General features: G+C 38.6%; 2 protein-coding genes across 12 annotated transcripts; both read right to left on the minus strand.

Moving 5' to 3' along the window:
* Positions 1 to 1,323: 1,323 nt before the first annotated feature.
* Positions 1,324 to 9,107, minus strand: mapre1b (microtubule-associated protein, RP/EB family, member 1b). Of its 2 annotated transcripts, none has more exons than XM_083570250.1 (7): positions 8,962 to 9,107; positions 6,681 to 6,804; positions 6,242 to 6,387; positions 5,570 to 5,768; positions 4,771 to 4,877; positions 4,401 to 4,553; positions 1,324 to 3,904 (listed from the first exon to the last, which is right to left on the minus strand). In XM_083570250.1, the coding sequence occupies exons 2-7, from the start codon at positions 6,799 to 6,801 to the stop codon at positions 3,854 to 3,856; spliced, it is 777 nt and encodes a 258-aa protein (XP_083426376.1). In that variant the 5' UTR covers positions 6,802 to 6,804; positions 8,962 to 9,107; the 3' UTR covers positions 1,324 to 3,853. The 2 variants fall into 2 exon arrangements, with proteins under 2 accessions (XP_083426376.1, XP_083426377.1); XM_083570251.1 differs by having other exon boundaries at positions 8,701 to 8,977.
* Positions 9,108 to 10,788: 1,681 nt separating this feature from the next.
* On the minus strand, positions 10,789 to 25,663 carry prkcbp1l (protein kinase C binding protein 1, like). 10 transcript variants are annotated; one of them, XM_083570106.1, is made up of 21 exons: positions 25,501 to 25,663; positions 21,542 to 21,612; positions 21,044 to 21,204; positions 18,353 to 18,496; positions 17,631 to 17,744; positions 17,314 to 17,406; positions 17,117 to 17,204; positions 16,982 to 17,037; positions 16,804 to 16,881; positions 16,555 to 16,670; positions 15,906 to 16,363; positions 15,655 to 15,762; positions 15,251 to 15,397; positions 14,635 to 15,153; positions 13,830 to 14,228; positions 13,044 to 13,159; positions 12,843 to 12,923; positions 12,624 to 12,702; positions 12,273 to 12,512; positions 11,890 to 11,925; positions 10,789 to 11,613 (listed from the first exon to the last, which is right to left on the minus strand). In XM_083570106.1, the coding sequence occupies exons 1-21, from the start codon at positions 25,512 to 25,514 to the stop codon at positions 11,435 to 11,437; spliced, it is 3,297 nt and encodes a 1,098-aa protein (XP_083426232.1). In that variant the 5' UTR covers positions 25,515 to 25,663; the 3' UTR covers positions 10,789 to 11,434. The 10 variants fall into 10 exon arrangements, with proteins under 10 accessions (XP_083426232.1, XP_083426227.1, XP_083426230.1 ...); XM_083570101.1 differs by having other exon boundaries at positions 18,353 to 18,574; XM_083570104.1 differs by lacking the exon at positions 25,501 to 25,663 and adding an exon at positions 24,142 to 24,501.
* Positions 25,664 to 26,737: the final 1,074 nt, after the last annotated feature.

Genomic DNA, 26,737 nt, shown 5'->3' on the forward strand with positions numbered 1-26,737 from the left:
TCATATCTTGAGTGGTATAAATTTTTCTGCTACTTGCCACTGTCTCAGAGAGCAGACATATGGCCTATTGTTCATATCGCTGTGAAACAGCATTGTGCAACAAATATGGAAGAATCTATCTCAATTTAATAAGTACAATTCAAGTACTCAGGAAATTAGTTGGGCTGCTCCATTAGTATGCAGGTTTCAAAAAGTGGTGCAAAGAAACTGCAGCTTAGTACAGGAGCACACATGACTAATTATGAACCTCTGGGTTTCTCTTTCACTCTCTGTGATTCTCACTTTTAGTAGAAAAGAGTAGCAGTAGGTTACAGGGTACAATAGTAGATGGAGAGATTAAAAGATTCTAAAATTCAATACGGTATATTATAACTGTTCCTTATTGATACTTGAGTTACTCTTATTCTGACTAGAAACAGTATCAGTATCAATGATTCTTTTCTTTTTAAACAAAATCAGTATACCTTATTGGTGTGAGCAGTAATTATTCTATAAATTACTTAGGTAAAGGTATTACTATTTATTGAAAGTGCTATCTAAAGAGTGTACTTATTATAGAAAGCATTGTAATAGAAAATGTAATAGTTTTGTAGTCATTTTGCTCCTCAATGACATAACAGCTCTAGAGATGATAAAACCTGACCATGCTGCAGCCATCCATGGCAGGAGGCATAGTGTACTCTGTCCTGTCAATCACAAAAAGACAAACCAATCAACAGTGTCTTTGAGTATGTAGAAGAGGGCAAAAATAAAACTGATATAAGTGACCAAATCGAGGAGAAATGATAAACATGAGGGTATTTAGCAGTGAGACGGTATTTATGGACACAGCAGCATTTATCTCTGTACGTTATTAATGGGCATGGGGGAATTTATTAGTGGGTGCGGGGGAATGTGTGAGACAGATACAATAAATGGCCAAATGTTTGTGGACACCATCGCACTTAAATGTGCTTCTTTGCCAAACTATGTTTCTCAAATGACACAGAGGCAGATGTTGCATGCCTTTCACTGTAAGAATAGACAATCAATTCGTTTTTATTTGTACCAAACTTTAACCTGGTAAAAGCCTAGAACGTAGGGCTCTGTAAAAGGGTGTTGACGTTTTAAATAACGCATGTACATAGTTCAGCAGTGATCTCAGACTTGAAGCTGATTGGTTCTCTCAATGCTGACTAAACTAGCCAGGCAACATATCTGCATGAACTCAATTCACATAAGTAACTACTTCTTGCTCTTTTTTTGTTTTTGTTTTTTTAGAGAGTTGGCTAAAATATTTAATTCGAAAAAAGGGTAAAGCAATAAAAACAGCTTGTCAGTATACACACGTAATACTGTTTTATTTGTAAGAAACTGATGATGGAAAACAGATTGCAAAGGAGATATTTTACACACCCATGTACATAAAAGAGTTTGGATCAAAGGACATAAAGAATAAAATAAAATAGGGTCAATACACAAGTCGCCCAAGCTCACAGTGTAGAAGTCATCTATGTAGATGATCTTGAAGTCCAAAGTATAAAAAGCTCAAGACTGGGGAAAGAGCACCAATGCAATTTGATTAGTTCAATTTTAAAAAACTGGATAAATTACACAGCATTTCACCATCATACAGTACAAACAAGAGAGGAAGAAGCGATCGAGATCAGACTGATGAGGTCATAACTGTTTTGTTTGCAAATCTGATTGCTACTTTAATCCTAGCACTCTGTTCTTTGGGGTGTCAACATCAGTAACATTAAGAAACATGGCCCAGTGTTTCGAAATCACTGCACATTGAGCATAATGTCATGGCGAGATTCATTTTTTTCACCAACACTAAAACAAAACGAAAAAAAAAAAAAAAAAACTTTCAGTGAACCTAACTGGAATTTTACCAGTAACAGTTGGGCAGTGATGGACAGCAGGTATAACATTGCCAAGAACTAAATCATTTCAGTGTAATGATAATGTAATAGGCCGTGTAATAAAAGATGTAAAGTGACATTACTGCTACATGAAAAGATACAGTTAACACAGTGATCAACAAACATCAAAAAAGTCTCTACATTTTCTAAATCCTATCCCACATAACTGAACATAAACTAATGGATTTGATGTGCTGAACGTGGTGTACTGTTGTTTTTTCCCCCTCACACCAGCAGGAGTGGCCCCTTTTTATTCTCCAACTGGATTGTTATCTACAATGTAGGGTGTTAAAAAAGCAATTTATCGATATCAATTTATCGTAACGATACCATTCTGCATTACACTGAAGGGACTGAATACACACTACATGGCCAAATATTTGGGGGACATTTGACCTGTAAGGAATCTCAACTCTCAACCCCACTAAACATGGGAATAAATTAGAATGCTGACAGTGTGCTTGATCTCATTAATGCTCTTGTGTCCGATTTAACAAACCCTTCCAACCATGCTGCAAAAACCTAGTTTATAGCCTTCCCAAAGAAGTGGTGGGTTATAATAGCAGCTAAAGGGGGAAATAAACCTGGCATGGGATTTTTAAACACAACATGTGATGGATAAACATTTGGCCATATAGTGTTTCTACTGGGCACAAGCTGATTCTTATAAACTAACTTTATACAGCATTTGTTAAATTTGCTGGGGAGAAAAGAAAAAAGTACCTGTAAAGAAATGGTTTGCACTTGACAAGGCTTCAATTTAGTTTTTTAGTCAAAAACACCAATGAAAAAATAAACAGAAACAAACATTTCTTTAATTTGATTTAAACAGTTGCCAATACAGAATTTGAGTTCTACCAAGGCAGAGCTTAAAAGGTGTGAAATGGTAAAATGATACATTAAATATTTAGTTAAAAAAAAAGAAAATAATTCTATGCACCGAAAGTGCAAAAAAAAAAAAAAAAAAAAGTCATATTCTTCTCGCTAATTCGCAATTTGGCCTCAAATCCACCAGTAAAGTGGACAATGAAGTATAATTTTTTTTTTTCCCTTCCATAAACAAATCAATTAATAAAAGTCACAGATGATGCTTGAGATGTCATGGTTAGAAAAACATACCGAATGACTACCGAGAAACAGTTATTCAATCACAATTGTGGCAGTTTGTGGCCGATTTTGGAACGTGCATTAACAAATCAACCCTCTTTGCTGCAAAACTGACTTCCTAGACCATGAGAAAATTCCGACACACACACAGACAAACACGGACATCAGACATGCTCTTCCTCCACTCAGTCTATAAGGCACAGTCACAGGATCAAAGCTGGAGAAAAGGTGACTGCTACAAGCCTTTCATAAAAATAATCGCATAAGAATAAAAAGCAATGTAAACTGATGAAAATGTGGAATTCTTTCTTAAGGATTTCTTTTGTTCACTAATTCACACATGAACTAAGGTTTTTGTGAAGGAAGTAAAAAAAAATGTTTAAATATGAAAAACATGACTAGTATAGCATAATTATTATTAAGTACATGCCACCAATCTTGTGAAGGGAAGAGGGGAAAAACATCCCCTCGATTCACATTGTGGTTAAAAAAACAAAAAAAAAACAAAAAAAAAAAACTGTCAAAATTGAATATCTAATGAGGAATTATTTTGCAGGTCCCTCTGAAGTTGCGGGAACTTTACACGATACTGAATGTTTGAGACGAAACGCTCAAACTCTCCTGAGCCCAGCAAGACCAGCTGAGCAGCCGCGTTGTGCTCTTCTCTAAGAAGGCATCGGAAGAGGTTCTTCTAAAGTAGCTACTTTAACAACCCAAATTACTTTCCATACAGCGTTCATTGAGTCCAAAATGCGTAAGATGATCCAAGACAGCAGGAGGGAGTGAATGTGTAGAGATGAGGGAGGAGACAAAGACACAACTGGGTCTAGTTATAGGCATTAGAACTCCTCCTGGTCCTCTGCTTCAGCATCTGGTACAACAAAGCCCTCCTAGAAGATTGACAAAAGAAACAGTCATTGAGGGGAATGATTCTCTTAAACCATGCTCCAAATGAGTTGCTCTACATGTTTAGATTAATTGTGAGCGCTGATTTTGACAGCGATAGAAAATGGCATCCATTCATTTTCATTCTTTGCATCTGTCATACATCTGTACCAGATCACTTTATATTATTGCACAAGAAATCTACAACTTATGCCTCCCAAATGTAGTTGAGCTAAATTAAGCTCTTAAGACTCATTATTTAACTCTCCCCAATCACACTACATTTTCCAGCCAGGGAAGGTGGAACAAATGTGCATACTCTGAGACACAAAGCCAACCTGAAATCGCCTCCCCATAAACCTTACTAAATCATTACAACTTGTTTTGTACCTCAAAATCCATTGGTCAGCTTATAAGCCTTGTATGTCACCAAGTAGCTGCTATAAATACACACAGAGTCACAGCTGTGAATGTATTAGTGTCATCAGATTCTGTACTCACATCTGTGGCATAGAGAATATCCACAATCCTTTGCAGGGTGGGGTCTCCCTCGCTCTCCTTCTCCTGACAGATCAGCTCAATGTTCCTCAATTTGCCAAAGTAAAAGTCTCGCTCCTTCTCCATGTCCTGGATAGTGGACTTCAGCATATTCACCTGAGAAAGTCGAGACGCGAAATTAAAGAAAAAAAACGCACGCAGGAAATGCGTACCAACATACAGTATGTGAACAAAAATGTCCATGTTTATAGCTGTCAGTTCCCCTGGTAGGATCTAGAGTTTCTTATACGAGTCTTGTATTTGTGTTGGGTTGTTTATTATAAACAACAAAAAAAAGTATTCTTATGCTTGCATGAGTACTCAAAATAACCACCTCTTGTATAAGCTCCGCCCTTTCATCATCACCACCGGCACCTGGCCTCCGTGCAGAACTGGGAGTCATCTTGGGTGCTACCTTGGCAACAGCTGCTCTTTGTGGTGCTGAAATAAACAAAGCAACTGTTATGCAAATGATATAACTTATGTAAAAGTATTTGAATTGATTTAGCACTAGTATTCAGCATATAATGCTAAGACACGGAATATATTTTGGTACGATAACCTGGTGCTTTAGAGGCCTAAAAGGAAAGACCCGACTCATTATGACCATTTCCCAGTATTAGGCCACATAACATTCCATATATTTTCGTTTGGTATATCAGTCAAATGAAAGTTCATCTGATGGGAATTGTGTTTTCGTATACATTCCATTTACACCATAGATTCTAAATGTGTTGAAGTAAGTACAATGCAAAGCCATAAAGCAAAAAAATATATAAACCATGAACACACATTGTAAGTAAAGTTATTGCAGACATGAGCAATTCTGTGACTCTTTGAACTGTAAAAATGATACATTGTTTAATCTTTTGAAACGTCATGAAGATTTTCCACTCTTGTTAACTATGGCTAGGTTTCCATAACTAACAAATGAGATCACAAAACTGGAAAAAGGTTTATTGGACATTACAAAAGCCCATTTAAAACATGTAAAACACCAAGATGTGATCTGCAAGGTTTTATTAAAAGACTTTTTACCTGCTGATTAGTGTAAGTACTGAGAAAGTAAAGAACTCAATAGGATTATTGCTTTACAAGTCACAGCATGTTAAAACTGATCCAAATCGACCAACCTGCATTTATGATCTTTTTGGGCTTGTTGAGAACAGGCATGGGTGGGTTTGGCACGGACATTGAGTCCTGCCCTTGGCGTGCCTCCACTGGGTCGTACTCTTTCCCGTCGTAGTTGGCGTCAAAAAACTTCTTAAACCACTGCACAAACTCAAAGTTGTCCTGGAACTTGCCCTTTATCAACTTGTCTACAGGGATGATCTGAGGGGATTATTGAACAGTACATGAACCATGAGACAAACAAACACCTATAAAACAAACTATTAAGTGAAAGGCGAGAGAGAGAGTAGATGAGGGTGACGTTCACTCTGCACAGTGCCTAATCTTTTATCTGAGGCACAGATAAGCTCACACATGCTTATCTAAACTCACAGTAAAATTACACATACACCATTCTCCAAAAGATGGACCGAGCTACCGAAGCTGAATACTGCTCGTTATCGATAACTATCAATGTTGTGAAAAAACTCAGTAATCTGGTCCACATGCCAATTACCATAGCGACTTAATATATATACACTAAATATATAGAGTACCAAAATAAGGGGGGTTATTTAGAGGTAAAATAACAGTTCGAACAGATGTCTAGTCACAAAGTTATATACACTGTTTTATTTACAGTCAGATTTATGACAGCATTTCAAATGACAGGGTTAAGGCTGAAGGGTACTTACTTTGTCAACCCCCATTCTTTTGAATCCAGCTTGCAAGATCTTAAAATTGTGAATGTATTCATGCTCTAGTTTGGCTGAAAATTTGACTTTCTTCAAAGGCACACAGCCTGGAAAGAGCATGTCCATAAACTGGCAATAGGCAGCACCTGTGGGCCAAAAATAATGAAGCCATTCAAAGCAAATTGATGCTCGAAATGAAAAGCAGCGCTCTAGATATACAAAATAAACACCTACTGGCAAGATACAGTCAAATAGACTTAAGCAGGCAAAAAAAACCTATTCAAGATGGATGAATTTTACAACAGCGACTAACAGTAGCGAAAAATGTATAATGATTCTAACGTGTGTGTTGAGCATTTTATATTATATACACATCCTCAGGTACTGTGAATTCATTTTTATATTGTCCAACTCCATCACACGGCACAAAGCGCCTCACCTGAACATAGCAGCTCGATCTTGGTAAAGTTCATCTGTAAAGACTCGTTGATCCACGCGAGCATGTCATGGCGACTCAGGTTGTCGCTGGTCACTGAAGTGGAGTATACATTTACAGCCATGTCCTATAATTAAACAGGGGCACACAGAAATGGACAATCAGAAGAACTGCACATTGTGAAATCTAATCAGTATCTGTGTCACTGGTACCTGATGGGAAGTTGCAAAATGTTGTGCTACTGGAAATGACTTCCTGAGCCTCTGTGGCTCAGAGTTTAAAAGGTAGTACTCTTCATGATTCAGATAGGAATATTAGAAAATAAATGACTCATTCATTCAAATAAACGACTTCTTATGTCCTTTGAGACGGGTGTGTGGAACATGCCGTGGCTAATTGACTATGTTTCGCTAAGTGGACAATATTGGATATTGAGCTCAGTGGTTAAGGCTCTGAGTTGCTGAGCACAAATTTGCGAGTCTTAGCACTGCCAATGCTACGTCATTAAAATAGATACAAAATAGCATGAGATGTGTGATTTGATTATTTATGCTGATGTAGTTGCCTTTAAAACAGGATGTCTGGAGCGTGCATGTTAAAAAGCTTGGCTGATTTCCACAACAGACAGCAGCACTTGAGATACGCCACATCTCCTGCTGACTTTAAACAGCGGCTTAGCAAACGGGAAAAGTAAGAGGCCTCAAAGTGTGTAAGACTTCCCGTTAGAGAGTAGACGTGTCAGCCACCTCAGATCCCCGGGCCATGGCTTTTTTGTTGCCTGTAACAGTGTCAGCAATTGGCTTAAAAAGTAAATAATAAAAAAATAAGCCAACTAAAAAACTGCAATTTATGTAGCAGTTAACCTTAAGTGCGACGAGGAACAAGCTTTATGGACAACACACCATCTCTCGATTGCTGGTTTATAACCACGCATTATCTGGACCACAACATGCGCATTATTGCAGTTTGTTTAGAATGCCTGTGCATGTTCTTGGCAAGAAAAATATTTTAGAAATGAGTTCAGACATGCACTGGTGCACCAAAAACCGATATCAGATTGTCAGTATCTGCTGCAGTACAGCGATGTATCCTGCTCAATTTATGCACATGCAGGACAGGTGTGTTTCAGGATGCAAATTGGACAAGTATGTGATAAATCTTTTTCCTTGTAAACGATTATAAATAAAAATGAACTGTAAAATATGTATATGACATGACAATAAAATTTACATACTGGCTTCTGTACTCATTATGGTTATTGAATGGCTAAATGACCTAAATGACACTTCATCTGCTTTAGTCGATCAGTTGCTCGGAATGAAAAACATGTCTCACGGTGGGTGTGGGTGTGGGTGCTATTACAAGCCCCCAGTCTGGCGAGGCAGTGACTCAGGAGGCAGCTAGTGTGTGTGTGTGTGTGTGTAACAGAAGCCAGGCCTCGGTGCATGATCCTGCACTGGGCCACAGAACTGCGGTGTTCCTCATAATCCACTGTTCACTTCATTGTACATGATCACACTACAGATCACTGACACACATCTCATCTCTCATATTTGTGAGGTTTTTTTTATTATTATTATTCCTCCTAATCCTGCGGCTGCAGATGTTCTTGAACAGGCGTTTCCTGTTTCTCCAGCACACCTACAGTACGTCATGTCCAGCGTAAATCGCCACATTCACACAGAATAGAACCGCGTGATCAATCAAGACGAAATTAATTCGATCAATTATTATTATTATTATTATTTTTTTAAAAACAAAAAAAGCGCGATCTAAAACCAGAGCCTTCTCCGCACCCGGTGAACGGGAAGTGAGGTTAGCATAGAGCCTAGCAACGGCTAATTAGACCAGAGCAGCTAAGCTAATCCTGTGTGAATAACGGAGCTACCGGTTAGCTCAGGGACATATATGCTGGTTCGCTCAAGTATATTACATTGCCGCATGCTAACCAAGCTACCGAAGCGGTATCGGGCGACGTTTACAACAATTAAATATATATATATATATATGAAAATGGACGTACGGAATGAGATAATATAACACACAGCCTTCACACAGACGCTTTGTCTCGTTCCTACAGAAGAGCTAGCAGTCACACCATCCAGCCCTCTGAACTTCCTCTACGGAGCCCTCAACCCTTTTTTCCCCTCATCCATTTACTCCCATTCACAGCCCCGCGATAAGACACATGACTTCTAAAACACCTCAAATTCTCTTCTATAATCAATGAAACCCCACATCTAACTAATAATCCGTTTTTTTAACACGGTGATGCATTTATTACCTCCGTTTTGCCGGCGCTCCCTTTTCGGTGAATTTGCGTCGGTTTGTTCAGACAGACGTTGACGTCATGGCGTAAGAGTGCGAACCGGAAATGAAGCGGAAATTGAACGGCCGCGAGGAGAAGAGCGCGCGTGCCAGTTTAAAAGACCTCAACGACGAACCCCAATGACGACTTTGAGAAGCCTTTGATACCTGCTATGGCTTTAATAAAACCATTTAATGCTCATTTGTCACGTTTGGTTTGAGTTGACAGAATGATGCTGCTCTTATCATTCACATTACTGGTGCTACTGAACATCCTTTCTGCACTTTACACTGCTGTACTACTGAACATTTGTTTTTGAGGATGTACATGGCCAATGGGCAAGCAACAGAGGAAAAGAAAATTCCCTGAGCCAACCTAAAGACTAAATGTTTTCAAGAAGCACACCTAAATGGGCTCCGTGTTTATGCCGTTTATCAAACACATACAAATTAGAATCAAGTGAGCTTGAATGAAAGGAAATCAGAATGATTTACAATTCCATCTACACAATATGGTCAAATAAATGTAGAACGCTTTACCCACATAATTTAAAATGATAATTTACATTACAAATTCCTTAAAGACGTTGCCAAAGTTGGTGTAGAAGACTCCAAGACCTCAAAACACATCGATCACTTTTTGAATAAACTGGAATACTGACTGCACACAAGGCTTTGTCTCCCAACATCAGTGTCACTAATACTTTTTTCTAAATACACTCAAATCCACACTCTCCAAAATCTAGTGGAACTATTTTACTATCTATATTTATATAAAACTAAATCTTAATCTCCTACGTCCTTCCTAATAAAAGGCATAAGCGATAAGCCATTATTCACCCCATAAGCAATACAGCCTTATGTTTGTAATATCAGTGACCTGTAATGAGAGACATGAAGGTCCTTATTGTTTGAGTTTTTCCAAACTGAGCTGCAGCTGACTTACTAAAAAAGTAGGTATAGGTAAAAGTCAGTCACTTTGCTTCTCAGTCTGAAATGTGTGACAACGTCTGCTCACAGACACAGGTACTGCCAATGTTTTCTCAATATGGAAAAAAAAAAAAAAAAAAACCTATGTTAAATTAAATACAAACCCCTCCACTTTTCATATATGGCATGGTGGGCCAAATCAAACATCACCACATTTGGGCATCTCTGTGCTAGAGGGTAATCAGCACACACTATTCATATAAAATGCATCAATGCTATGCCTACTTACATTTGTGTAACAACTGCTGTAGATGTTATTTATCACCCAAATAAGATTTGGTCAACAGTGGTACTGTTTGTTTCCTGCAAATGTTAATCTGGGATAATGAGATAATGCATATAGAACCACATGGTCTACTCAGGAGTAGATCAACATTTATTTTATTTTATTTTCTTATTCACTAATTAAAAAATAATGGTATAATATGGGGGTACCTAATAAAGTGGCCACAACCATGCCTCAGTTAATTGGTTTATACAGGAAAGACCATGCAAGTAACTACATTTTCTTGGCCGTGAAGATGCCTAGTATATGTTTTATTTATTTGCATGGTCTCGAATGCTTTATATGAAAAAGAAGGGTATGGGTTAACTCATGTTTCAAAAGTTTTACCGCTAGATGCTGCTGTCATTCTATGAGAAGTGGGGCAACAGGAGATGACAGACCGTGCTCAGGTAGTTACATTGTACATATGCAATTGCTATTGACTGTATGTAAACATGAAATCTCCACCTTGATAAAAACAATAAAAAAAGCCTTGTTTAGTTGTATTCGAGAATTGGTTTTTGACTCAAAGAAAAGACTTGCGATTCATTTCAGAAGCGAGTTGATTTATTTTCTCACAGATAGTTGTCTCCTCTTTCATTATTTACAATATGTAAACAAGTGAAAACCTGAAATGTAAAATAAGAAATGCAACCTCGACCACTCTGCTACTGTCAGGTTTAAATCAGGCATTATCTGCAGGATAAAGGACTTCAGTAAGAAGGCAACAGAATGTCTTTGATAAGTGATGTAGTGAGAACCAAACCTTAACATGTTGTGAATCAATAAATCCCACCATGTTTCATAAGATCCACCATCTTAAAATAAACTTTAACCATCTCTCTGGTAAGTGCAGTACATAAAACAAAAACAAAAAAAACTGAGCAGACAAATCAATTTAATCTGCACCATATAAAAAACTCAAGTGTGTTAAAAAAAAGTATTACATTAGCATTTTTATATGAAAATTTGTACAGAGCAATTTTATGTAGACTAAAAAAAAAATTAAATGAAGTATATTTTTTAAATGAACCACTTTTCTTACATCCTCAGGTGTAGTGAACTGAGCAGGTGAGGAGCGCAAGTTTAATATGTCTTTACACCGAGATTTGTGAAGATGATGAGGAAAAGAAAAAAGCGCAACTCCCAGTCCAAAAGCATCCAGATTGTTGTAGAAATGATGGAGAACATCTGGTTAGGAAACCAAGACTGTGGAGCTTGCTTTAGTGTTGTCTGTAGTGGGTGAAGGGGTTTTGTGTGTTGGTGAACTTTTGTTGGCTGGCGGAGAATGCTGAGTTTTAGGTGATTGTCCTGAGGTTTTTGTTACCGGAACTGTAGAGGCCTCTTCCTCTGGCTCCTGCTGTGATGCAGTGGCTAGGAAAAATGTAAAAGGTTTCATCAGGATGGGAAAGATGCATGAGAGATGAATGTATAGATTGTAAAAACTTCAAGCATTTTGTTATTACAGATGCTTTATAACTAATTCTATTGCATTTATATTCCTTAATTCCTTTATTTATCTTATGTAACTACTACATCTTGGTCAGAGCCATGGTGGATCCATTGTCTAGCCCAGAATGGGATACACAGACATACATTTACACACTCATTTACACCTATATGTAATTTAGAGCAGCCATATTTGTGTACCAGTATGTTTTAGTAGGTTGAAAGAAACCGGGGAATCTGAAAAAAAAAAACCTCATGTCACATGGAGAACATGTGAAACTCCATACAGACAGTAAGCCAAGGTCATGATTAAAATAGGGACCCTAGAGCTGTGAGGCAGCAATAATAATCACTGCACAACTATGCCATATTTGCATTGATTTTTTCTATTATTAATTGATGAGGTTTGTCGCATTATTTTGAAATGTCGTATATAACATGGTTAATAGTATGTGCAAGTTTAAAAAGGTTTATCTTGAAACATACATTTTCTTTTTATTACATTTTCTAATACTATCCTATATTGTTAATAAAACAGAGGCAATTACTGTGATATTTTTCAAATATCTGGTTGTATTTCATACCGGACTGCGTGCAGGATTTCATGTGTTCAGGCCAGTGCGCTTGTTGGCAGGGATAATCGCAGTAGCTGGTATTCCAACAGCAGTAGAAAATGGCCTCCTTCTTACAGTTAGCACACCACTGCTTCTTCTTGGTTTCATCCACAGCCTGCTGTTTTTCCACCTCCATCTGCTTCTTTACCTCCGACACAAGCCTTTCTCGCTCTTGCTCCAAACTTTGTCTCATCTCTGCCATAGTCAGTTCTGCATACAGACAAACAGCAAAATCGTGCACAGTGATTGTCGAGTACAGTCAGTGTAAAGTGAATTTATAGACAAAATTTCAAGTTAAACATGGTTGCAAAGACAAAATACCCAGATTATGCTTCATTTCCGAAAGCTCTTGCTGATGCAGCCATTGGAGCTTCTCAATCTCGATTCGCAACCGTCGTATCTGCATCACAGCAATTGTGTGAAAAACACTATTATATTATTATATGGAAAAAACAACAATAAAAAGCATTGTACAGTGTGAACACACAAAGTGAATTTCACAATTCTGTAAATGCAGATGTGTGAATCAATAAGGCAAACCTCAGCAATAGTGTTTCCTGTTGTGCTTTTGGATAGGTCGCTGTACATCTCATTCATTGTTCCTTTAATGGCATCCATTATCTACAATGAAAAACAACGACTTTAGCTTAATGTAGGCACGTCAATAGCTGTAACTGCTGAACATACACAGCCATTTTATTCTAGTCATGTATTTGGGGTGTTGAAATTATGTTTGCTTACTTTAGAGGTGTACTTGGCGATATCAGCTGCTACATCAGCAGAGGCGGGTGGAATAAGGAAGTCCCCAGCCAGGACTGAACTGGAGGGCCCAGATGAGGGCTCTTTTTGCTGGACAGCTGGTAAAAACACAAAATCAAGTTTTTAGAAATGTGTACCCTAATAGATATATATATCCAATATATAAATCCAGTAGAAGGTAGAGTTACTGATATTGTGGCTATGCTTACAAAGAATTTTAACAGGACAAAGTGAAACACAGCAGTTCTCTGGATCAGTCTTCAGTTTTCTGAGATTTAGGATCTGCTTTTAGTGCTAAAATCTCTAAATAACAGAAAAATCTGATTCTAAGATCACTCAGAAGTAGTCTTAAGGTTAGGATTAACACCAAGTTACTTCTTAATCAGTCAGCTGGAAATTTAAGAATATGGTTGAATATGATTCATATCCTGATATGTGAAAGTCTTATTATGACAAAGCTTTCGTTAAAAAAAAAAAAAAAAAAGCTGAGAGTAAACAACTTCTCAGAATTACTCTGAAAGAGGATCAGGAGTTAATCCTAGGAGTAGATCAAATTAACAAAATTTTCAGAGATGTAACTTAATCAACCAGGAGCAATCCCTGTAGTGCCTGCTTAAAACATGGTATTAGTGTTACAAAAGAAAAAAGCAGGAAAAACAATAAAATAAATAAATATAATGTTGCTCTCCCATTTGAAAGAGCTTCTCCTAATTCTGCCACAAGATATTGGAATAAACTATGGGATTTGTGTGATGGACATACAGTTACCTTTAGCAGACTGCCTGGTCTGGTAACGGGTGGCATTGCTGGAAGCTGCTGGGCTTTGAGATTGTGAGCCATGTTGCTGCTTCTGAACCTTCTGCAGGTGCCATTTCGGAGAGGATGTCTGGATTTTACTCCCCGTCTGGTTCCAAACCACGGATGCCTGACCAGACTGTGCTGTCTCCTTTGGCAGCAGAGGGCGCTGTTTCCTTACCATAGTAGACGTAGAGGAATTTGTTGCTGCAGTAGTTGCTGGTGCAGAGGTGGTGCTGGCAGGGGTAACGGGTGGGGCAGAGGTGCTGTTTGGTGTCTTTAAGGCTGACTGAGTAGCACTGGGGTTGGTGGATGACGCAGACAGTACTGTAGATGGAGAGACTGACGGACTGGCAGTTGCCACAGCCTTTCCTAAATAAAGAAAGAGGGTTTTTTTTTTTTTGAGACTTTTGAATTAGTACAGCAAGATTTTAGCAAAACTGCAACGGAACACAGACTCATCATTACATCATTATTACAAATTAAAATTGTTTATAACCATGTTAACATCAGCATTTTGTAACAGGTTATAAAGGCGTATAAAGGCATCAGCCTTTCCCAAGCAATTTTAGAAATGATAATTGTGTATATTAAGATGGTAATGGTGTCGTGTTGTGACCAAACATTAACAAATGTTCAAAATACTTTTAAATGTTTTAAATTGCTACTAAAACAATTCTGATTTCGTTTAGTGTGATATCCAAAGTATCTACTGTTTCCATGTAGATATATGAATCAAATACTCCACACATACACACACAGAAAAGAGCTACAGCACCTTCAGTTTTAATGGCTGCATTGTCTTTGGTCGTAGAGTTGGATAATGATGAAGCCTCTTTTTTTGGTTTCTTCCTCTCTTTTCCTCCCTGCTCCTCACCAAGGTCAATCACAAGTTCTCTTTCCGAGTCGGAATCTGCATCCACAGTTCCAGCCTTTCCTTCGCGGCCAGCTGCGGGTTTCTCTCCGTGTGACTGGGTCTGTTGGTTTGCCCTGGGCTTTTCCTGGCCTTCTTTTTCCGAAACACCTCCAGTTCTCTTTTTCAGTGGAGGCTCCGAAGCCAGCTTCTCAGTCACATTCTGAGACTGGTTCTTATTATTTTGCGGTTGTGAAGATGTAGGCCTGGGTCTTTTTTTGTTTTTAAGGACGACATCTTCGTGGTCTTCATTCTTTGTTGCGTTTTTCAGGTTCGGCTCCTCTTCGCTTGCATACTCGCTGTCACTGGAGTCAGACTTGTCAGAATCATCAGTGTCACTGTGATCCACACCTTGGTACACATCCTCAGAGATTTCATTGATCCCTATACATACAGTATATAAAACAGACAGTTTCAGACCTTATGCACGTCAAAGAAGAAATGTTTCTGCTTATACTATGATATAGTGCATGTTTTGTACCTAGTTGGGCCTTGCAGCTTTCTATGGTCTTATCCAGACTTCTGGTGGTTTTTCTGGGGGAGGTAAGAAGTACTGATGGGCTTTGCTGCTGCTGTTGCTGTACAGTCTCACTCAGCTCCTTCAGGTCCATTTCTGCCTTAATGCGATCTGAGAGAACATCGAATAATCATCCACACTTTGCAAAAGCAGACGTCTAATAAAATGCTAGAGGGCATTGCTTTAAATACAGTGCTGGAGTTTTTGCTAGATGATCTTTTGACATATCCCAAAACTAGTTTAGTTTAATTGTATCTGTATAAAATATCCTTTTAAAAAGTAATACACAAACAAGCTTTATTAAAATCAGTGATCAATACACTGACTGGATGAAAATGTCCTTGAGATGCCATTTTTATAAAGCTTACCAAGATTTAGGTTGAGGATACTGGCTGCATTCTGCATTCTCTCCTGTTTAAGAGGTGTTGTTAGGATTGGTTTTGGGCTACCTGTGGTCTTCAGACATGCTGGAGATGCTGCAGCAAAAATAAATAAAATAAATAAATCTTTGTGATTGGAAATGTCTTTATATAAATAAAAAATAAAGCATGACGTATGAGATATGATGACATTAATCAACCACATAGGATAACTATAACAATGCTATAGTGTTTTGCACCTGTACAATCCATAGAGTCTTCCCCAGTGCTGTAGTGGCTAGATGGGATTCTTGTTCCTTTCTCCGAAACATCCTGCTCAAGGTCTGACCCTGTGTGGACTGAGGAATTGGTGCTCATTGGAGACCTGGGTATGTCACTCATCCTGTGTCCCACACTTTTACCCATTGATGTCCTGGGAGATGCAGTCATGTCAAAGTTGAACTTGATCTTGTCCTGTTTTTCTGGCATTACTGTACCTTTCCTGGGGTTACTTGGGTCCAGCAGCATCTGGAACAGGTTGTTGGGTGTATACGGTGTTCTGAACGGGGCGTAATTAAACACGCTGTGCTTCTTGCGTACGTTTTCCACGTAAACCTCCATCTCTTGCATTGCACTGTTGAAGATGCTCTTAGTCTTCTTTACAGAGAAGGGAATCTCTTTTGACATGAGGTAGCAGTTGTTAATGGGCACCCAGGCTCTAAAAAAAAGATGATTCAATCAAGGAATCAATATATTAACCAAATCCTAGGCTCAGTCCCTTTGCTAGACCTGAAATGTGTTTTTCAGAAAGCAACCACTGTCTAAGATTTAAATATTATTAATAGTATGCAAATGAAGTTCAGTCTTGTCAAATCAGGAGTAAATTTCTTGTAAATACAGCAAGCTCACCTGTCATGTTGGCCAAAGAACCGAGCATCTACCTGGCCATCTTTGTCCCTCAGAGCTTTTGCAGGCCAGAAAGGAAAACCTTTCAGCTTAGCCCACACCAGTGGATGGGGTGGAGACTACATACAGCAAACCAGGCAATCATATCTTATTATGCTTTCGATGTTAAACTGTTCATTTGCACAAGTTTAAAAACATCATACTTTATATGTATTGGTGCAAAGAAAATACATCAGAGACTAATCTACTCACACATGGTTCACAGAACCAGTTGTCTCGCTTTTGGCAAGCTGACAGGTAGCACTCTGGACAAACTTCAATTTCGTTCATCTGTAAATAAAACCAGACAAGGCCATTCATTGCTATGTTAATTGTTTTGTTTTAAATTTTTTAAACATTCTTAATAGTCTCCGGCTCTAAAAAGACCCACCTCATGTTCACAGATCTTGACAATAACCTTTGCTGTTGCAGTAAGTTTATGATTTCCTGCACAAGACCCACAGACACAAAAGTCAAATACAAACCACGTAATGCTTTAACTCCAAGATTAAAAAGGGTAACGTACCGCCGTTATAAATAATACAGTTGTGCAGGATCCATTTTACGTCTGCCAAAAATGCCTCGGTGCAGCCGTACATCTTCTTTTTAATATTCTGTGACAGAAAATGCAAAGGTTAGTCGTCAGATTCAGCGCCTCTTCTCAAATGCATTTTTGCTATTTCATAAAGAAAACAGAAAATGTTTCACAGTTGAGAGAGTTACCTTCTCTAAGGTACACAGGTCCATCGGGTTAAAGATGTACTCAGCATAGTCAGGATGCTGCTCCAGAGAGACTGGTTTCTGAAATGGCTCTGTCTACACAGTGTGAAATTTACCATTGATTATAAACTAAACATGATCTTAGTGGGTCTAGCTATCACAAACCCCAAATTATTCCACTCATAGGTTTAATTTATTTAACATCAATGAAGATTGGAAATAAGTTTTATTAAAGACTGACAGAGAGATAAATGCCAACCCCTGTACAAACAAAACAGTTATTAAAGATGCATTAGATGCGTGAGATAAAGAAATATTACCCCTGGCTGCTTCATTTTCTGCAGGGCAAACTTCAACAAGTAAGACAGTTGTTCCAGATTCAGCATGGTCATTGCCTTGCTTTGACTCTCGATGCATTCTGCTACTGTTATTTTCTGAAACAAATCAAAGTTTTTAAAACATCAACTTGGTCGATTAGCATTCCTCGACTCGATAGCATCTTAGCAAATGAAAATAATTTGAATATACTTCAATTTATTGAGAAGACTACAAAAACACCCACTATACGATCAACATACCTATTTCAGGACATTGTTTCAAACTTGTCGTTTGAGGGCAGAAAGTTTTAAATCTTTTTTTTTGCAAAGTAAATACATTAAACATAAATGACCTGCCAAATGATCAAGTCTATTTTAAGCTTGAAATTAGTACAAACGACCTATTGTGTGTTCAAGAATTAAATATATAGCTTATTGTATAATTATAATAGGAAAAACTGAATAACTATGATTAACAACACATTGTTGGATTGACAAATATTAAGCTTCAATTTGCTGAGAGAAACTATTTGACTGCTGCCCAGAAGGAACAGTGATTTTTATTGTATCTCTTTAGCAATTTTCACTTTAGTTCATAAGCCTTAGGAACACTGAAAGGCTAAACATCTTTCCTAGTGTGTAGGTGTCCTTGGTAAGATCACTGTTGAACTGAACATTATAGGTCTTCGTCCATACCATACGTCTCCCTTCCATCTAGTAGTTACCTCACACTCTGGACAGAACCAGTCGCCTTCAGGCTCAGCGGCCAGTTTGAGGCACTTGGCATGGTACACACGTGGGCAGAGCTCACAGCAGAGCACCTGGCCTTCACGGTGGCACATCCAACAGTAGAAGTCATTCCTTCCATCCTGTGGCACAACATCAACAGGGTCTGCGGTGAGTGCAGGCTGCTTGACATAGTAAAATGGACCATGTCTTAGCTCACACTGGAATGCAGGCAAGAGAGACAGAAGCAGCGGTCAAAAACACACACTATGGCACTGCAGGCAAGAGGAGCAGCAAGGCATTGCAAAAGTCAACACAGCACAACCACGAGACCTCACTATATATATTGGGCTAAAGCAAGGGGAGGTAACCCTTATGCTGGAGAGCTGTAGGAAGGATTTTGCTCAGGCCCTTGAAGAGTAAAGTGAGTGTATTAAGGGCAGCAAAGGATCAAAACACAATTCTGCCTCTCCAGGAGGAGGGTTGATTACTGATTCACAAAGCCACAGATACCAAGCACAGATACTGATTTGCCAAGCATCAACTGGGCCAAAATCATTCTGAAAAAAAGGATGCAAACTAAAAAAAAACCTTTAACCTTATATTGAGATTTATTTCGTTGATAATTATTAGGTTAATTTAATATTGTGTAGTTTGCACACGATACAAACAAAAGTATTGGGACACCTGAATTTTCCTGCCATATAGGGCTCTTCCCCAAACTGTCACCACAAAATTGGAGGCACACAATTGCATCTTGGGATGCTGTAATATAAGATGTTCCATTCCCGTGAACTGGGAGACCAAAACATGTTCCAGCATGGCAGTGCTTCTGTGTACAAAGCGACTTCCATGAACATATGGCTTACATAGTTTGGAGTGGAAAATTGGAACCCTATTTGTCATCTTTAGGATGAACTAGAATGCTGATGGCACCCTACATCAGTACCTGACTTTACTAACAATCTCAACAGCCACACATTCAAAAAACTAGTGGAACATATTTCCGGAAAAGTGGAGGTTAGAACAACAGCAAATGGGGACTTAAAGTGAAATAATAAGCACATCTAAATCTTATGTTCAGGTGTCCACAAACTTTTGGCCATATAGTGTATATTACAAATGCCTCTTAATTCTTATAATAACAGAACATTAAGCATTCTAGTAGCTTTAAAAGTATATCAAATTAGAGGTCGACCGATATGGGTTTTTCTCTGGACGATATTTAGAAATAACGGCAACCAATGGCCAATATATTAAACTGATTATTTTTTTCAACCCATTCATCTCATAAAATCGAATAGCTAATTAATACGTGCTACAGAAAATAGCTTTAATTAAACGTTTATTGATCAACACAAGCCTCTTCAATTAATGCACGTTATCAGGTTTTGGTTCCCGATCCTACATGTAGCCTAAACAACAGCTGGTTGAAGGCTCGCTTACAATACAGTTCTAAATGTTATTCTTATTTTCTTTCAATAGGCATCATATTATATATTTATATATACACACACATACACACACGCGATTTCTTGGAGCTCGTTGGCGAGAAAGAGAATCCAATTGGCTAATTAGAGTGAACATGCGATAAAGAAACGGAACACACTTGTCACCACTCCTATAGTCGTTGAAACTTAGCAGAAATAATTGAGTAAAGCTACAGGAATCCGTAAGTCATGATCGTGACAGGTGGAAACGCTGCTTGCGTTATATATTTACAGTTGTAATTCTTCCGGTTTCCCTGTTTCCCTGTCAATAACAGACCACTTGCTGGTATGACAGAGTTATGTTCTCCCATGCAAGCGCAGAACATACACGCATGGTTTGGTGAGTCAGATGCCCCAGTCATATAATCGGCCTAATTTGCAGCTCAGTAATTTAAAAACGGCAAAAATCGTCCCGATAAAATCGGTCGACCTCTAAATCAAATCAATTTATACCTTCAGAAAATCCCTTTAAGACATTATAAATACCTCACTATACAAAACTCCCTGGAGGTGCTATTTTCTAAGAGTGTAATTCTGTAGTTCTGCATTTGGCATCATGCAGGGAGATTATAAGAGCTATTATCAGGATTCCAAGGCAACTATACAAGCAATGCAGCACACAGGATTTATTCAAGCCCCAGGAATGCTAGTAGTAGTTAGGATTTACTGCAAAAGTAAACTAAATCTACAGTATATCTATAGTAAGCTAGATAGAGCAAAGGTCAACATGTCCAGTTATGGAGGGCCAGAGTCTAGCACATTTGGGTGATTTCACACCTCTTATGCTTGCTAATTAACTGCATGTTAAACCGGGTCTTCTAGAAATCACTGGGTTGGACCCCTAGCACTCCCATGCTGAAATGGATGACCCTTGATCTAAAATGTGAAAATCAAAACATAATACAGGTCTAAATTCTATTCCAATTCTTCAGGAACTGGTGATGACATTTAGAAGAAAGGTTTTCCAGTCTATAATAAAATAACAGTAGCACTACTTTACGGGGGTCGTTAAAAAACAATGTAGAATAATAAAGTACAAAAAGAGGAGATTTGCTTACACACTCTGGGTGCAAGAGTTGCTTCTCAAGATGCATAAACAAATTCAAACAAACTATCTTGCTGTCACTCAGCATTAAAAGACATTAAGCTTTTTCAATCATATCTGAATGAAAGAAACTAGTATGTATGGTAGGGTCCCACCTGATCTTTATTGTTGCTGCTGACTAGGCCAGGTTTCCTTTTCTTCTTGACAGCACTGGGTGATGTGTCAGACGGCGAATGGCCATTAGAGGAGTGTGGGGGACTGGGTGCTTTCCGTTTTTGACTTGCCAGTGTTGCATCTGCTGATCCTAGATCAGAAACTATGCATATAATAATTAAAAAATGTTTAACAGTTGACAAGGCAAAGAAATACAATAAAAAAGAGTGAGAAAAATGAAGAGTCTGTAAGTCCATCCTCTCAGGCCAGTCGGAATGACCTTATAGACTGAAATGGACTCAGTCTTCCATGAGCAAAACATTCATACTTTTTCAACCCTCTTATGTATTCCTCTGTCAGTGAAGGTCATGCCACCCTACCCTGAGCTACATATTTTAAAACACCCATTTTACCCAAGGCAATAGTACAAAGGACTGAAATAAACTACAAACTGAGTCAAAATTTTGCTAACACACTAATATATCAAGCATTTATATTACCTTTTGGTGGTTCTGATACATCCATCTCTTCAACCACATCAGACACTGTCTTGATCTCTTCCTCAGCCAAGCTGATGTAAGAAAAAATCGAAACACAAAGGAAAAGACAGAAATGTAAATGTGGAATGTCTCAAAAGGTTTGCTTCAGAGATAGAAACCTGGGGTGATGCAATCAAATCCCAAGAGTTTTACTGTTATGGTTCATTGCAGCATAACCAGTTCATCTCACACTAGAACTGGTCCTCAAAGTGGTGTCTTCACACATAGCTTGGCATAAACACCACTGTATGTAAGCTTTTTCTTAATTTTTTTGTTTATTATGTACAGATAAAAGTACACAGTGGAGGCTATTCTCTGGTGACTTGTACTTGACTCCTCTGGCCCAAGAGTTTTCATGAGGATTACACCTTTGAGCATGGCCTGCCACAAGGGTTGAAACGTTTCCTAGCCAACGGATAGTGCTACAGCTTTCTTCTGAATGTATTAGATGCTTTAGATAAACAACCAAATAAATGTTTTGACTGCTATTAAAGGATAATGCTCACTCATATCAGCTCATGCAAACCACTTTAATTACTCCTTAATGTTCACATTGACTGCAAGTAGTATTTGATTCCTATGCAGGATTCAATTGAGTCAGTTAAAAAAAAAGAGAAGAGACTTGTTAAACTGAGAAAGCCCTTTTTGTTGTTCTACTGAAAAAGCAGGTAGAGAGATGTGATGATATTGTAGCCTTGTGACATATGTGCTCAGTCATTAGCCTTGTCTAGCCTCCACAAGAACATCCACTGAGGTCATATCAACAAATACCAGCTCAACCACCAAGGGAGGGGATGGCAGAAAGTAAAGAAAAGAAGGTTACTTGGAATTGGTATGGTAAAGAAAAAAGGAGGAACATGGGGCGGCTAAAGACCTAGGGCCTGTAATACTGCTAGAAACCTTTGTACTCTCTCACAATTAATACACCAACTGAAATTGGTGATTTAAAAAAAAAAAACCCACTTCATTTTATTACTGTTTAGAAAGCTTTAAACTGCAGTGAGCATGAAGGTGTTGATTTAGTCAAAGCCAGCATTAAAAAAATCCTGCTGTGTCAATTATGAAAATAAAGTCTTGAGGGAATGCAAGTCTGTGTCAACATGTTCCTTTTGCTTTAAAACCGTGTATAGCAGCCTTGTATGTCCAAAAAGAAACTGGAGTGTATTTAAGTATTTCAGTCATTATTCATGCAGCTATTACATTCCACTAGACAGAAGACTAATGGAAAAGGTCAACTGAGTTGACAAGGCAAATCAGGCATAATGCATTACTCATGCCAAGGAGTAATACTCACCTGATCACTAGCAGGCCACAACTGTCCAGCTCTTGTGCAATGTGTTCAGCCAGATAAAAGTTACTACCAACAAAGTGAGGTTTCGTTGGTGTAGTGTGTGTTTATCACAAAACGTGATACTGAAATGCCTGAGTGTAAAAAATTCATGTCTTGGCAAATCCTGAAGTCTAGCCTATACTAAGCCTGGTGGGAGTGCCATCAATATTTCACATGTGGGCAATGGCACCGTTTTTGTAGCCCCAAGCTTTTTCCATCAAGATTTTCACTCCCTTCTTGAGAACACTGTGACGTGGTCAAAAGTCCACCAGGTGTGCCACCAGAATGGCTAACAGAAGGACCTACACGAAGATTTTGAGTCAAATACGAAACCCAATCCTGAAACTGATCCACAGGCTTGATAAGGACATATTCATAGTCGAGAACCGAAACACCTCATGGCCTTCATTCAGTGACCTCCACAAATGCAACACACCCAAAAAAAAGGGCAAGATCTTCTAGAATTTTCTATGGAGCCAAGCGTCTACTTTCATGTCAATAAAGGCCATCCGATCTGCGTGCCCGAAATGGGGAGAAAGGCAGCTGTGAATGTAGAGATAACTGGTCAGAGAATACGTGAGCCAAGGTCTTGTTTTCCATCTCTCTTTCTCTGTTTCTCGCTCTGCCTTCACACAGGAAATGAGAAATGCTGCTGCTTCCCCTCCCCCAGTGCTGTGCTGAACATCCCCTCCCCCTTTCCTCAAGGCCTGATCCTGCACGTCCATGCCACAAGAGCTTTACAGTAAACAGGCAGCATGAAAAAAAACGTCAATATGCGACAATCAAGAGCTATGTCATGCAACAATATAAAGCAGCTAAAAAGCTCATTTGTGAGTGAGTCGTTTGATGCTAAATAACAAAAACTCTAACCTAAAAGATCGCACACAACAGATGTTTGAGTAATATGAAAATAATCTAATGTCCCGTTTGTCCCGTCTGAAATGAGCCGTTTTTAAAAGCTAATCAGTGAACAGAAATAACATTATTTTGATATTTTGCAACCATTTCCTTTTGTACATTGAAAAATATTAAAATCCAAATGTGGTTTGTTTCCTCTATAGACAAAACCACAAAAAATCTGTTTCCTTGCGAGAACAACATCTGCTGTCCCAGGCAGCAAAACAGACTAATCTCATTCTATACATTATATTTAAATACAACACTTTCGAATTTGGATCAGTTTCTTTAAACAACAAATGAACAGAAATTACCAGAAAATGCACATTCATACCTTTTCTCAATGAGCAAAACTGATAAAATCTTCATTTGATGACCTTTGCATTCGAATCAAGGATGGTTGTGAAATTTTCCACAACATGCCTTTCTATCTGCTGCTCAGGTTGTGTCTCCCTCTGTCCCTATACGAGACACTTGCATAAGACTGGCTGATTGGTCGATCGGGTATGTGCCATTCTATTGCCTGTTTATTTCCTCATATAAGAGCCAGCAGAAATGCACTGATTCCATGGTGAAGCTAAATTCATTATCTGATGGTATAATTATTATGATCGGAGACTTTTTATTAAATAAATTAAAGCTATGTCTGAGGTTTACATTTCTTCCTGAAAAGAGCACAAATGGTCCCTAGAACCAATGGTAGTATCTCAAGGATGCCCACCATAAAAACAGAGGTTTTAAGAAATATATATATATTCCTTTACTGTATAATTTAGATTTTAAGACCAGCATGATGCTGTAACGAATGGCATAATGAAGACTTCATTATTTAGGTTGCCATACATGCAACCTAAATAATGTAAATAACTCTCTGCTCTGTTCACATAGACAAGTGAGTATGTAAAGATTCAGTCAGTTAGGTTGCTAAATGTCAATGTTTCACCATCGCTGACCCACCCATATGGCTGGTTGTGACAGAACATAGAGTACATGTACGAATGAACTAATACTTGGTATTTCCATGCATTCTTTTATAATAGTGAAATTCTCTACAACGGCAGCAACTGCACTCTTGTGTAGGAAATGCATGCACATGACACGTTCGAGGCCATAATGCCCTCAGAGTTTTGCAGATTTGCAGAAGATGTGCACCAATAACAGCTTTTGTTTATTGTGCCATCATTTTCGGTGCCAGGCTCAGCAGCAGACATGCAGACAAAGGGCCAGGCAGTCAGATTACAAAAGATTTACACCATTCAATCCCCCCTTCCCCCTCCTACAATCCTATTCCCTCCCTGTTACTACAAGAGGGGAAATAGGGGGGAAAACAGGGCCTTGCTCCCACTCCAGCCCAAGTTCCATGGCAGTGCAACATTTGACTGCCATTTGTTTGCCGTTTCAGCAATGACTAATGGCTGCCTGAGTTTGCTTTGCAGTCATGTGACATGCCTGGGCCAAAGCTCAGGACAAGGACGAGAGAAAAGCCTGTTTTTCCTCCTTAGGCCGCTGCCACCGCCTCCTCCTTCACTTCCTCCTCCTCCCCCTTTCATTCCCTCCCCCTTTTGCCCTGTTTTCAGTGTGAGGCCTTGCCAGGCCTTTACTGTAGACTGAAAATAAGTGAAAATGGACAGTGTTAACAGTCAATGGAAGTAGTGAAAGGACAGCATAAAGGAGAATAAAACAGAATGCTTACCTCTGTGGCTGCATGGCTGTAAAGTGTAATGTCAATACTTATGAAACATGGAGGACAGTCTCAGCCTTTAGACAAGGGAGGGCTCGCCTCTGAACACTCAGCGCTGGAGGCCTGTGTGTGTGATCAGAGGCGCGCCGTGACTGGCTACCCTCCCACTGACAGCATGTAAAGCCACAGCTGATTGGTCAAATGGCTTCCTGAGTAATTATCTTTGTTCAGCACTGCCAGGAGCACTCCACATGAGTAAGACCACAGGGAACGAGCCGACTAGGCCTCATTTATTAAAAAACACACCAAATACATTTAAAGACTAGATGAAACATACATAACAAAAAAAAAAAATACAATGTACAGCACCAGATGTCTTTGTAAATTTGGTGAGCACTTCGATGAGCTGTAAATGTCTGGGAAATCCCCCATAATGAACACACCCAGTGCTTTTTAAGTAACCGGAGATGTTATTGTAGTGAAATAGAAAATGTGCATCAGGTTGACGCTGGTCAGTTGTTCGCCAAATGTGACTAGCACAAACAATTCTAGTCTCTAGTTAACATAAGTATGTACCTTATGTGTAAGCAAGCAGTTGAACATAAGCTTTAAAATTCATACTATGTTTTTTTAAGATAGTTGTATTTGGTTACTTGTTGATATGATGGATTGTATACAATCCTACAATTTCTATTTGACCTCTTGTTAATGGGTTTGCCGGTAGAAAACACCAACCCTAATCAGGAACAGGAGATTGTTCACTGAGCTCACAAACGGTTTAGTGACCAGACCCACAGGCTACAACCCCTTCTGAATTATTTACAACTTCTACAGGGTACCATCAAGCCTCAAAAAAGTGAGTGGGGTGTTGCATAATTAGCTCTAACTAGATTTCCACCAGGTATTTTTAAAAAAAGCCGTCATAAAGTAGGCCTCAAAATGGAGGGGCAGAAAGTACACATAATTTACCCAATGCTGATTCCTAGTGGACAAAAATTGAATTACATCAGGTTAGATTTCCAAAAGACAATTTCTTTAAGTCAAGTTTAATTCTATAGCGCTTTTCACAACAGACATTGTCTCAAAGCAGCTTAACAACATACAGTTGCATCTCAATAATTTAGAATATCATTAAGAAGTTGATTTAATTTAGTAATTTAATACAAAAAGTGAAAGTCGTATATTATATAAATTCATCACATTCGTTAATTAGTGAATAGTGAATTGTTGGCCTTCTGGAAAGTATGTT

The sequence above is a fragment of the Silurus aristotelis genome, assembly GCF_946808225.1.
Source record: "Silurus aristotelis genome assembly, chromosome: 19".
Taxonomy (NCBI): Eukaryota; Metazoa; Chordata; class Actinopteri; order Siluriformes; family Siluridae; genus Silurus; species Silurus aristotelis.

What these genes read in the sequence shown, in the direction of transcription:
- mapre1b (XM_083570250.1), bottom strand. Translation starts at nt 6,801, where the DNA reads ATGGCTGTAAATGTATACTCCACTTCAGTGACCAGCGACAACCTGAGT. An exon ending in GATCGAGCTGCTATGTTCAG is followed by an intron (nt 6,388 to 6,680) that starts GTGAGGCGCTTT and finishes TTTGGCCCACAG; the next exon opens with GTGCTGCCTATTGCCAGTTT. An exon ending in GGGCGGAGCTTATACAAGAG is followed by an intron (nt 4,554 to 4,770) that starts GTGGTTATTTTG and finishes CGACTTTCTCAG; the next exon opens with GTGAATATGCTGAAGTCCAC.
- prkcbp1l (XM_083570099.1), bottom strand. Translation starts at nt 24,176, where the DNA reads ATGAAGATTTTATCAGTTTTGCTCATTGAGAAAAG. An exon ending in TTCTTTGGCCAACATGACAG is followed by an intron (nt 16,364 to 16,554) that starts GTGAGCTTGCTG and finishes TCTTTTTTTTAG; the next exon opens with AGCCTGGGTGCCCATTAACA. An exon ending in CAACCTACTAAAACATACTG is followed by an intron (nt 11,614 to 11,889) that starts GTACACAAATAT and finishes CATTTTTCCTAG; the next exon opens with CCACTGCATCACAGCAGGAG.